Source organism: Corapipo altera, unplaced genomic scaffold (assembly GCF_003945725.1).
Source record: "Corapipo altera isolate COAL_440 unplaced genomic scaffold, ASM394572v1 56, whole genome shotgun sequence".
NCBI classification, from domain to species: Eukaryota; Metazoa; Chordata; class Aves; order Passeriformes; family Pipridae; genus Corapipo; species Corapipo altera.
Window position 1 is genome coordinate 966,634 of NW_020884896.1, and position 13,107 is coordinate 979,740.

The 13,107-nt window shown below is 40.3% G+C and overlaps 1 protein-coding gene across 2 annotated transcripts in view; it reads left to right on the forward strand.

The window, feature by feature from the left end:
* The window catches only part of WDFY4 (WDFY family member 4), a 127,870-nt gene extending 115,331 nt beyond the window's left edge, over positions 1-12,539 (forward strand). For both annotated transcript variants that reach the window (XM_027648205.1, XM_027648206.1), the window contains exons 57-62: positions 948-1,106; positions 4,944-5,123; positions 7,994-8,176; positions 8,810-8,897; positions 11,108-11,219; positions 12,136-12,539. In XM_027648205.1, coding sequence (XP_027504006.1) covers positions 948-1,106; positions 4,944-5,123; positions 7,994-8,176; positions 8,810-8,897; positions 11,108-11,219; positions 12,136-12,202 — 789 coding nt within the window. In that variant the 3' untranslated portion in view covers positions 12,203-12,539. The remainder of the gene's footprint in view (positions 1-947; positions 1,107-4,943; positions 5,124-7,993; positions 8,177-8,809; positions 8,898-11,107; positions 11,220-12,135) is intronic.
* The last annotated feature ends 568 nt before the right edge of the window (positions 12,540-13,107 follow it).

A 13,107-nucleotide genomic window follows, 5' to 3' on the forward strand; every position in this document is an offset into this window, starting at 1 on the left:
TTTTACTTTCTGCTCCCTGTATACAATTATTGAGAGTTCTCACCATTGATTTCAATTAAAATCAGTGCTTAGCAATTCATAGTGTTGCTGCAGGCACAAATGATTTAGTTTGTCTCTTTAAAAGTCAGAGTGACACTGAGCGTAGTGAGTGTGATTACACAGACACTGTGAGTAGTGGTTGGGAGTCCAGCTTGAGTTTTCTTTGAGTCAACAGTGCCTCTGAACATGAGTCTATAAGAGATATTTGTCCTTGTTGTAAGTAGGTAAAGGTCTGTTCTGTCTTTGGTAGGGTTTTTGTAGCTGTGCCATCCAGCTTCACCAGAATCATTAGCACCATAGTATTGTCCCAGTTGTGTGGAAGAGAGCTAATGCAGAATGTGAGCAGGAGGATGTTCGTGATGTAATTGTAGCAATATGTAATAGACCTGACGTTGCTTTAGTCTGGTTTGGGTGCTGCTGATGGAGCTGTTGGCACAGAATGAAATTTAGTGCTTTGTCTTTTAGCTTTTCAATCCAAGTAAGAGGAGGGTTGCAGAGCCTGTCACTAACTGTTAGCAGTGGCTGTCACAGCCTGAGCTTACTTTTAAATTTACATTGAATGTTTGCATTCTGTTACTATGTGGTGGCAGAATGAGCTTTCCCAAAGTTATGTAGGAAGTGTGGCCCAAGAAGAATTGGGACTCAGGTCTTCTAAGACATAAGATAGTGACCTTTGTTCAGCCTTCCTGTTTGGCCCCTGGAAGATTGCACAGCCACATGCAGCCAGAGCCTGTGCATGTCCATATGTTCACAGCTGTGCTTACATAGAGACTGGTTAAGATGATCTTTTTTTTCGTAGATTTGGAGAAATGGAGACTCAGTTTTGAAAACTGAATCTGCAATTTGCTATTAATAAATGTATGGTATCACTAGATAAGAATTTGACTTAAAGATGTTTTCTTGTACAGAATATGACTACATTTGAGTGCATGGCAGACTGGGGAAAGTGCCTCTGTGCTGTGTGTCCTTCAGCAACTACCATAATCACATCTGGAACAAGCTCGGTTGTGTGTGTCTGGGAACTTTCCTTGGTCAAAGACAAAGTGAAGTGTCTAAACCTGAGACAGGTACGTGCTGTGGCTCTTCTGCTATGGAAACTTAATGAAATCCAGAAGATTAGGTTTTATGTCTCAGAAGTCTGGCAGAAGAAACACCTTTGGGTGAATCAAGAAAGCAGAAAAAACTCAATAATCAGCAGTATCATGTGACAGCCTGTTATCAGGTCAAGAGCTGATAATACACCTTATACCAACAGCTTATAGTTATGAATGGCACTTGGTAGTTTTTTTCGCTTTTGGCAGCATTGCCAAAGTTTATCATGATAAAAGAAACAGTGAAAATAAGGCACATATTCTCCTCTCTTGAAGTGCAGGCAGCCCTTGGGTTATTTTCAAAAACAAGTATCAGCTGGAGGTGCTTAGAATTTGTTTTGGGCTGCTACGGCAATGGACAGAATCTCCAAAACATCCTGCGGACTTAGGTGATGGAGATAAAGGCTCAGCCAGGCAAAGTTCTTGATTCTTTTTTTCTCAACCTGAATTCAGAATACAAAAGATTTATCTATTACTCCATAAAGTAGGGGTGCAACCTATAAGATTGATATGGTTTTTGTGTTCTCATTATCCAAAGCCCTTTAGTTGTTGATTGGAGATCATCTATAGTCATCAACCAGCTGTATATATGCTATTTCATTTTAAAAAAGTGGATTCTTATGCAAAATTCAGCTATGGTGAGTTCTCAGCCTTACAAGTAAAGCTAGAGTACACCACTATCATATCTGAAAGGCAGCATGGGGCCGTTTTTCCCTGAAGAAATCAAGAGACCTAAATATCTCTGCTGTTTAGGCAAACTATCAAAGGGTTCATTGATCAGCAAGGTCTCCAAGTGTTAAAAGCTTCTCTATTAATTTGTTCTGGAGGGATATTCAGATGATATTTCAGTGCTTTCCATACCCTAAGCCAAAACATATTTTGTTCGTAATTAAATGATGTGAAAACACTGTCTGATGGGATGCCAGAGAAGTATTTAGATTTTCATTTATCTCAAATTCTTGTGTGTTGAAACACACAAGAAACTGTGTGGGGAGCAGGGAAACTGTTTAGAGCAGTTTCCTTCTGTAGAAGACAAAATATGAGATAAGATCTTCAGTGATGACCATTTAATGCAGCTAGTTATCACTCCAAATCAGGACATGGACATAGAAAAGGAAGAAATAGAAGTAGAGAAAACCATAAGCAGTAATTTTCATCAATATCCAAACAATACTAGTCAGGCAGTCAGTTTGAGTTTCAGGCAACTGAAGAGGCTGTTTTTTATCTGCAATATAATGCCTTTCTCTTTAGCAATGTAAAATCAGCTTTGCTGATGTGTTCTACTGTAATTAATTTGGTATTACCCAAAATCCACAAAGTGGTATGAGATCATGCAATGACAAATTCTGTATTTTTTCCTTCGCTTTGCTAGCAGAGGCTTTTTTTTTTATGACTGTCTGGCATGGATGTAAACTTGAACTATGGTTCTAAATGTCTTCCAGTGAATTACTTGCTGCTTTCATGTAGTTCACTGTTTCATGGTGGCTGCTTTTTCTGCTGAACAAAAAAATTTCCTGAGAGAGTGAGCTTTGCTTAAGAAAAGCTGATGTGCTATAAAGTGGATGCTGTTCACTTATCAACTGTCTCATGGGACCTACACATTCTGGTTTGGAATGTAGTAAAGTACAGAAACTATATTTCAGCAGAAAAAGTAGCTTTTTCCTTCTCTAGTGGGATCTGCTTCCACACTTTTGTGGAATACTAAAGATTGAGCATAATAGCCTCAGTATTGATCCATGCAATTTACTAGTTCCCTCAGTGTTCATGAGCAGAGTGGATCCAGTCCCCAGAATTTCTGGGCCAAGCAAAACAATTGACTGGGATAAGCATCTGGGCAAGATGTGCTGTGTACCTCACAGACCTCTCAGAAGGTGTCGAGCATAGCTGTGAAGTTTGCGTTCCTATCGGCCACTTAATTTGAATGGTCAAACTTGGTTTATGTTTTCATGGACTAAACATTCCTGCAGTGAAGCTGGTCTTCTTTTTTCTGTTTTGATATTTGTTAAAATACTTTGGAGATAGGCCTCACAGTCCCTTCTGCAAATATGTTGCAGGATATTTCCCATAAGGGAAAACCTGTCAGTCTTTGCAGAGAGATAATGAGAAGATGGTAGAGAGCCAAAAGCATGTGACTTTTTTTCATGAATATACATTGAGACACTGGTGGATTGAAGTTGATATTATAATTGGGTTCAGGTCTATTCCTCTCTTCCACACTCAGCTTGTATTTCAAGTGCTTCACTGCCGGGTAGGATCTTTATGGGTTAAAAGAAGAGAAAAGGGTTTTATTAAAACTTGTACAGGAGCTTAGCTTGGCTTGACTTGGCAGTTTGGATGCTTTCACAGTGGGTATGTTTTCTTTCATGCTTTGGAAGAAGGAAAGAAAGTTTTGAGCCCTTGAACCTGTCTTGTCACAGCCGTTTTTGCAGCAGTCTTGTGCAGTTCCCAAGTACAGGCACTTGGTTATGCCCAGTCCTTTGTAAAGAGACTGTTCTACAACCAGTCCAAAGTTACTGCTGAGCCTCCTTTTCCATGCTTAAAGGTGGGAGTGTTTCTGACCTCTGAAAACCACTGTTAGAGACCTAATTTTGTGCCAGTGTTTTTAGTTGACAGTTCTTGGGAATGGAATAAATCACAAGCTGAAATTCATTCCCTCACAGTTGCAGGTCATAGTACATAGCCTGCTGCATCTCAACTTCTTCACATTGGATTAATCTTTGAATACTGTTGTCCTGATGACTTTGGCAAATGGCAGCACATGTTAGCCAGCAAAAGTTCAGTCTCATGCTGGAAGAGATGATAAGATGTGTCTACAAACATCATGTGGGAAATGTAGCTCCCCTGCATCATGCTGAACTGAGATAGACCCTAATATCACAGAAAGAAAGCCAGCAGGGAATATGCATTTACTGTTAAAACTAATATTAAAACTGGTGGGTCTGATTTTTTCCAAGTAAGGCAGCTAAAAAATAAGCCCTTAAAGGCTTTTCAGGAAAACTATGAAGGACTTTTTCTCTGTTGCCATGCCAGCTTTACTGTCGTTGATGGTTATGCAGCAGGTGGTTATGCACTGCTGTCACTTGAGAATGCTGCATTAAACAATTGTCAGCAGCTTACTTCAATCCATGCCTTCTACCTGTGCCATTAAATTGCCTAAAGTGTATAGTCTTTTTTAAAGAAACTGTTTAAATAAGGCAAAGTTAAACTGGGCACTCCTTAAGTCTCTGGAACTATAAAACAACAACAACAACAAAAAGAATGTTGTGTGATGATGAAAGAGAAAGGAATTCCTATATGGCTTTAAAGCCAAAAATCTCCACAAATGCTGTTTCTCTTCTTAACCAATATTAGAAATATTTTAGTATTTGTTCAGATAAACAGAAAGATAAGACTGAGAAGGTCACTGAAATACATCCTGGTAAGTTTTATTTCAAAAAGTTTTTTAAATATTGAGAAATTTCCAAGCATATATTTTAGTTAAAACTACATGGACTGAATGAAAAATTATTTTTTGTTGCTGAGCATAAAGCACTGTCTTAGAGTCTGAAGTGTAGGCCAAGGACCCTGAATCACTGTGCAACTTGTGCAAGTCATAAGATCTCTTGAACCCTCAACTTTGTTCAACAAGGAGTTGAGGACAAGGGTGCTTTTCTGTAAGATCCTTTGGTATTTTTCCCTCATACCTACCCTTTTCAGTTCTCCAAAGAATGACTGGGTTGCTTGTTCTTGCTAAGCAAATGACAGTAAGACTGTAGTTCCCTAGTAAATCAGCCTCCCTCTGCTGTGGTTTGTTAGTTGTTTTTTCCCCACCAGGCTTTGTATGGACACACTCAGGCAGTGACCTGCCTTGCTGCATCTGTAACCTACAGCATCTTTGTGAGTGGATCTGATGACAGAACCTGCATCATTTGGGACCTGAACCAGCTGACGTACATAAACCAACTTCCTGCCCACGAGGCAAGCCTCTGTTCTGTTGCCATCAACAACTCAACAGTAAGATCTTCATTTATCATCTTTCTTCTGATGCATCCATGAACATTTCATGATAATTTAATGGGTGCTTTTCCCAACATAAAAACATCCTGAGAGTCTGATAGATTGATTTTTTTTCTTTCTACAGAGATTGCTAATAGTGTTCTTAATGATGAGAGGCGAGCACTAAAAGCAACATCTTAGACTGAGTAGCTAAGTAGAAGCATCTTTGGATGGATAGATAGCAGGATTAAACAACTTTTAGTTTATGGAGAATGAAGTATTACCCTAGTACCTCCTGGACTTGGCTCACCCATAACCTTATTGCCCCTTTTATTTCATTAATTTCTCCTGACATTCATGCAGTAGAGCCACATCAGCTGAGACATGTTAGGCTGCAGTCTGCCACCTCAGCTGACAACACCTTACACCTTTGTGGGGACAGTGTTGGCATTTTGCTTTCTCTTCTACGCTCAGATGCAGAGGAAGTTCTTAATAACAGTGGGTAAAAATCTGTTGAGGTCTGTGCCTGGCCAGAATTGCATGTGCATTGATAGGAAAATATTCTGCACTGGATTTTACTGTAAACACTCTGGATGAGATTTTTTTCCCAGTCTTCTACCTCCCAAAAATGTTGCTTTAATATTTGTATTTTCTCTCACTAGAGCAGGGTTCCAGCTGCTCATACAATTCAAGGTTGGATCCAGTACTGGAGACTGTACAAAGGCAAAATTTAGTTCATAGCAGGAAGAAACCAGGCAGATACTCTCTACTTAGTCTGTGCCAAAACAGTCATCTTGTATCAGAGCTTTATTAACCATGCAGTCTGATGGCTAGCAATTTGAGGATGGGAATTAACTGGTCTGTTCAGTGCCAGCTCAGCTCCCAGCTCCAGGGGTCCTGGTTTGGGTAAAATGGCCAGTGGCTTCAGCAGGCTAGTTTAGAATATCCTGGGGGTCCCTTATGAAGTCAGCTGAAGCAGTGCCAAGCATTCAGAAATGAGTGGGTGGGCTGGCACAGAGCATGGGCTTGAGATCCCAAGGGGATGGAGTCCTCTCCTTTCTGTGTACCAGCCAGTACATTGGCCTTGTCAGTTGGTATCTACTCTTCTGGAGCTGTCCAAAAATGAGATGGTCTGTGCCATTAACAGTCTGGTGACCAATCCAAGTGCAGTTCTCCATTTTATTGGAGTGCAAATGGTTAAACTGTTTGGATAATAGTCTACAGAAGGGTTCATTTAAAAGAGGAAAAACCTTAGGAAAGCATGACTGAAGCTTCAAGGAAAAAAAAGATGAAGAGATCTATCTCTTGTGGATGCAAAAATTCTTTTTGATGTTGGCAGAACAGAATACTTCTGAAATGCATTTTTGTTTAATTCTTCTCTATATATTTATGTACTGTAATGTGAAGATAGAAACAAAATGTTTCCATTTTGCTACATTATTTTGACTGACATGAAATTACATGTTTGGTAGCAACATTTTTTTCCGGAAAAATTCGGAATTATTCAAAGCAAAGTTTTGAAGGGAATAAATTTCTGAACCACATACTTTTCTGTGAAATAAGAACCCTGTACAGCTCTTCCTTATGTGATTGTTGCATTTTGTATTTGCTTGAGCATCTAGAAGCTCCATCTATAGATCCAAACTTCATGGTGTTTGTGTCACGTAGACGCAAAATAAGAAGGCTATCCTTTATAAGCTAAGGAGGATTGTAAAAGCTTGAACTAACTAATGATTTCAGTTAGTTTTAAATCCTTTGTCTAGACCTGAAAAGCACGGTAGATGATTACCAAATGCTTGGACATTATGTACTCTCATGCAGATAAGGTAGCTGAAATTTAATCTCTTGAATTATTGGCAACTGTGTTTTGAACACACTATCATTTTTTATCTGCAGAATTCTGCCCTGCAGTGTGAAGAGCCCTGGGCGCAAATGAGGCAGGGGGCAGGGGTGAAGTAAGGTGTTAGTTGACTCAAACCAGATGCATGCTGCTAATTTAAGGGCACACTATCCTTTACCAGAATCAGATGACTTTGCCGATGGGGTTCTATTTAGCTGATTCTTAGTACGGATCAAGAGTGGAAAGATTAGGTAGAATTTCAATTAATAACTCAATCAAAATGCACTTTTGATAAGATCATTTACAATTGCAGCTTTGGCTCTTGGTTCTGTGTGTTTCTTGCCCCTAAAAAATTACCTCTGTATTTGCTCCTTACATGCAGTCTCTTGATAAGACTGCACCTGCATGGAACGGAGAGGAGAGATTCAGTTACAGAGGATGTTTCTGCATCAGAAGTGCAGGTCACTGAATGCAGAGCTGGTCATTGGTCAAACACAAAACGCAGTGTAAAAATGCGATGACAGTGAGCTCCCTGCGAGGGGCAGAGGAGGATTGTGAAATCACCAAAGGCTTCACAGCTAAGCAGGTGAACACCATGTCCTTGTTTAAGAGAAAGCTTATTTGCAAAATTTATAAGAGCACTAGTCCTAGCCCAGAACCTGTGCTAGACATTGCCTGTGCCCAGTCCCTGTCTCTGACAAGGTCAGTCTGTCAGTCTGCTTTTTTACTAAAAGCCTGGATTTTATGGAAAATAGAAAGGGAACATTTAATTAAATGTTTTCATCTAAAAATGTTTAAAAGCTTTGTTTCTGCATTATCTTGCTAAATCTGAGACATTTGTTTCAGGTTTCTGTTATGGAAAAATTTCATAATTTTTCATCAGGAAAATAAACAATGTTTATTTTTTCTGGTTTGTATCATCTGCCCAGAAGAAAAACAGTGGTGAGAATTTAAGTCAGAGCAACTCTACAATTTCTAATCAGCTCTTAAGAGTTGTGAGGAGGATGAGTGTATGATTTTGAGACATTTCCTCTTTTCTGTGTTACAGGGTGATATTATCTCTTGTGCTGGATCTTACCTGTATCTGTGGACAGTCAATGGCCATCTTCTTGCAAGCATCAACACTGCCTGCAGCCCCACCTGCCGTATTGTTTGCTGCTGCTTTGCTGAAGTGATGGACTGGGACATAAGCAGCATTATCATCACAGGAAGCACAGATGGAGTGGTGAGGGTAGGTGGATGGGAGCAAGGAAGAGGGAATTCTGGTTCATTGTAGACCAGAGGCAGAGTTCTGAACTGTAAATGGAGGGATGGAGCTACTAAAAAACCCGTGTCACTATCTTAACAGGGCGGGACAGGGCAGAAAATGAAAATCAGGGTAAAATATTTGCTTCCTATCAACTTTTATTCTCCTGAATGGAGGAGTCTTTGAAATTCAGGGATATTTTTGAAAATGTGCTTTTAATTCTGGAGTGGTTCTGAAAGGAAAAATTCTATCACCCACTGGAAATACATTAAAGTCTGGTTTCTGAGAGTTGATTAACAGCTCAGTTTATTAAGTCATACTTTCTCATGAGTAGGAATTCACTACTGGTTCTACCTCCAGTCTGGTAGGAGAACTTCCTGGGTTACTAGGATCCTCAGCAGCATGTCAGCCTTGCAACCTCACCAGCTCCCTGCATACATTTCTCCAGTGTGATGCTCTGCAGCACAGTGGCAGAGAAACACAACTGCAAAATTGTGTTCTGGTGTTAGAAGCCAAATTTCCACCCCTTGCTGGGAAGTGTAATCAAAGCAGGAGCTGCATCTCTCTCTCATTGTTGTAACCCATGCTTTTTCCATTTTTACCTCCTCACTGGCACAGCTGTGGAAGGCCGAATACACCAATAACCCAGACCAAGCTGCTGGAGTCAGACCACAGAGAGATGTGATGGAAGAGCCAGGCAGCACAGGTACGAGCACAGGGTGGGCTGTGAACTGCAGTGTGACTGTGTGCTGCAAACCTTGTTTGGTTCTGAGGAAGAAGAGGGTCTGTGAGCCCAGTGGTGTGAAGGGAAGGTGATGTGGGTGCAGCATTACAATAACCAGCAGCAGCAGGAGTGGGTAGCAATTGCTTTACATTAGAAAGCATTCCTGAGTCAACCATCTCATGGAGGTGTCCTGCCTGGATGAAGCTGAAAGCTTCTTCATAGGCTCTGTCATGGGTTCTGTCAACCTTGGTAGACCACCTCTCTGCATAAACCTGTGAAGCCCATTCCCTTGGCACCTCTGCTGATGGCCTGTGATGAAGTATCCTGGCGTAATATCAGAGTGGGCAGCCCCAGATCCTGCTCTGGGCTGGAACAGGGAAGTTTGTTGTCTTTGCTACCTTAAAAGTGGTCAGAGGTCCATCAAATTGGTGGGAGGCCAGAAGCAGGCACTAGTGCTTAGAGTTGCTTATTCAAGGCTATGTGAAGCTGAAGCTGAAACCCTGGAGTTCTCGCAGAGCTGAAGTTAAAAAGACCACGGCTCTACAGTGCCAACTGGTACTAAAAACAGCTCAAGCTCACTTCTCTGTTCTGACAAATACAAGAGCTGAAACCTGCCAGGAAGCTTTAAAGACACATCCTAAATAGCACAGCTTTCTTCTTTTCCCAGCACTTTTTATAAGAGAAAGGAATTGTGGTGTTAGTATGTATAATTTACACCACTTATTTGCTGTGCTCCTCATTACAAACATTCTCTATTACTTCAATTTTAGGCATGCAATTTGCATAAATATAGAGCTATAGATTTAACATCTGCAAAAAAGAAAAAAAAGATATTATACAGTAATTGGGCATTACCACTGAGATCTTCAGAAATGCTGTTCATGGAACTTGGCAACAACATTACTTAGATTGCTATGTGAAAATATTTCCAATATGCTTCTGTGTATATAACTGCCAAACCACATGCCTATCCAACCTTTTCTCATGTCTCAGAGTAGCCAGAGCCTGATGCTTCTAGGGAAAGTGCAAGAACACCCAAGATGCCAGACGTGAGATAGTCAGGCTACGGTATCTTCATATTTGGTTTTGTTGTCATCTCTAATCAAAGATTGCTGTAAGTCAAAGCAAAAGACTTAACATTCTTTCCAAAATTGCTGTAGTATTCTGTAGTCATTGTGTGGATTCTTTTTACATGTAGAAAAGTCTAATTTGTTTTAAGAATTTCCTGAGATCTTGTCCATAACTTCCCATGGTAGGTCTTTCCAGGTCCTCTTTACTCGAGTACAATTGCATACACATGTTTTTGAACAGCTTGAGATTTTAGCTATTTGTAAGATGTATATCTTAAATAGTTTTCTAAATAAGGACGTAAAAGCTGTCCATGGGAGCACAGCAGAACACTCTTGTTTGTGCCTTTTTCAAGGAGGATCATAGAAGACACGTGCTGACCCCAGTCACCTGTTGATGTGTAGACACACACACCTGTTTGCACATGAACATAGGAGTGCATGTTTTCAGATGCATACAGGAACAGCATTCTTTAGTAAAGAGTTGAGAAGTGTAATCAAAGCAGTGTCGTACTCCCTTAACCTATTCAGATGATTTCAGAGTTATTTTAAATGACCAAATATTCCCACATCTCCTTCTGTACACTAAAGAAAATGAAATTAATACAAAACATAGTCATTAAAAAAACCAAAGTAACTGTGATTGAGTTATGTTGTTAGCTGTGTGTGTATGTATATATGCGTATGTGAAATGTTCACAGCATTTAATTATTGGTTCTGTTATGAGCAGATTTAGATAAGTTGATAATACTAGGGCTTTATGTAATTTCTTTTTACTAGGCAATTATGGGCTGTATTATATCCTGGCAGCAAGGTATTGTGGGGCATCTTATTAAGCATAGAGCCAGTGAAAACTGATGAACAATTTTGCTGAACTAGGCATGCAATTTAGAAAGCAATAATACACAAATCCAATTTAGCACACAATTGATACAGCCGCACGTCAGCACATGTAACTATCATAGCCACAAATTAAATTGGGATGGGCCTATTTTGCAACAGCACAGGCCAAGATTAAATATATTTGTTCTCAACTTAACAACTTGCTGACCGTAAATAATAACAATCCCATCCCTGCTGCCCCCCAGACACTTTCTAAATATTTATTTTTAAACCGCACAACAGGTAACAAGTGTGGAAAACATCTTGTTCTCTGTCGGGAACTGAATCCCAGCCTTGCCCTGACCGGCAAAGGGGGTCGGACGAGCCCGGCGGTGACGGCGCTCGCCGTGTCCAGGTACGGGCCGGGCGCTGCAGGCGGGCGGTGCTGCCCCCAAGGCAGGGCCTGGGATGGGCTGGGCCGGGCTCAGCTGGGCAGGGCTGGGATGGGCTGGGTTGGGCACGGGGACTGGGGAGCCTCTCTTGGTTCGGTCTGAGACAACTCAGCAGAAATAGCAAGTTTGAGCCAGAATAACTGTAGAGCTCAGCAGCTGCTACGCCGTCTCTGAAACATAGAAATAACTCCTGTCCTAGGAGTTACTGGAGATACTGTCTCCTTAAAATGTAAGCAGGAAGCTTTTGGCCAAAGCACAGCTTTGTTGTTCAAATTCCCTCGGTTACACAGCCAGCAGTATTTTGGTTTACTTGATTGCTCTCCTGCACTTTCATCTGGCTGCAATATTTGTTGTTGTCTCCTACTCCAGGATGTTACAATGTACTGTAAAACAGTTCCTGCCTTTTTCTCCAAAAGTGTTGGCATTTTGATATTGACTAAAATGTTCCAATATTCTGCATACTCACCTTTAGAGCACATAATGTGATGTTTATATGCTTTGAAAGTGGGAAAGTTTGGGGAGAGTGTTGGTTTCATTAGTGTTGGTGGCACTGCCCGCAACAGAGATTTCAGTGGCTGAAGCCATGACATTATGTGCTAACAAGATTCAGAATTCTGAATCTGGGCAGCAGATTATTTAACATTCGTAGTGTAAGAGCTTCTGATCTGGCTAGAGTGTCCACAACTAACTCACGGAACTCCTAAGCTCAGTCTTTGAAGTACCAATCTTTGTCTATTCTATGTCATTGTTCTTCAAATTTAATATTCCCCTGAATATTACATCCTCCTAATTGCTACACATGCAGGAAACAGCCTTGGTCCTATTTGTGTCTTGTTCTTAAACATGATTTTCTTTCTCTTTCTTTCTTTCTTTCTTAAGAAATTCCTCCAAGCTCCTAGTTGGTGATGACTGGGGAAGAGTCTGCTGCTGGTCTGTGGATGGGTAGGAAGAAATAGCCAAGAACTCTTGTTTTTTCAACCTTTTGGATGGAGAGAAAAATTACCCTTCAGAGCATGAAAGAATCAGAGAAACTGGAAGCCTGTGGTTGGGGACTGAATCTCGAAGGAGTTGTGGGACTGACCTTGCAGTCAAGTTTGATTTAAATTAGACAATGGACTCCAAAGTTGTGAGAGACACTGACAGACGTGCACATAGACAATTTGATTTTGTAGTATTTTTCTGGGAAAACTTTTGTATTTTAAATGTTATTTTAGTTATTAAATTTGACATAATACATTGGATTTTGCAAATATTAGCTAGCAAATAAAACTGCTTTGATTATGCCAAAGAGCAGTGTAGCTTATTAAAATGAACATGTTCTATTTTTAATATCATGAGATAAAAAAATATTGAGGTTTCAAAGAGATGTTAAGTGAGTTTATTGCAGTATTTTTGTTCTTATTAGCATGCAAGGATGTTAGTATCTCCATTCATACACTTCCTTCTTCCCTGAATCTGTAAAAAAATGTATGCATACCTTCTGAAAAGCTATTTCTTTTGCAAAGTGAAGCTTGGAATTCTCAGGTTGATGCTGGTGCCTTTATCCAGCCCTAGTGTGAACAAGTGTTATGGTGCAATGTTTCCTAATTTCTGACTATTTTTTTATAGTGAGTAAGGCAGGCAAAATGTATGGAATGGGTGAGGATGAAGATCTGATACGACTGGTCATATTCTTTCATTTTCCTCCTTCCCTTCCCTCTTTCCTACTCTTGTCCCTATACTATCTGGAATATTAGTATATGAGACATACTTCAGGATTTACATTCACAATCATCCTTCATGGTAGAAGTGAGTATTTGTAGTGTAAGGAGCCTGAGACTATAGGGTAATAGATTTAAGTGCCATTTGTGT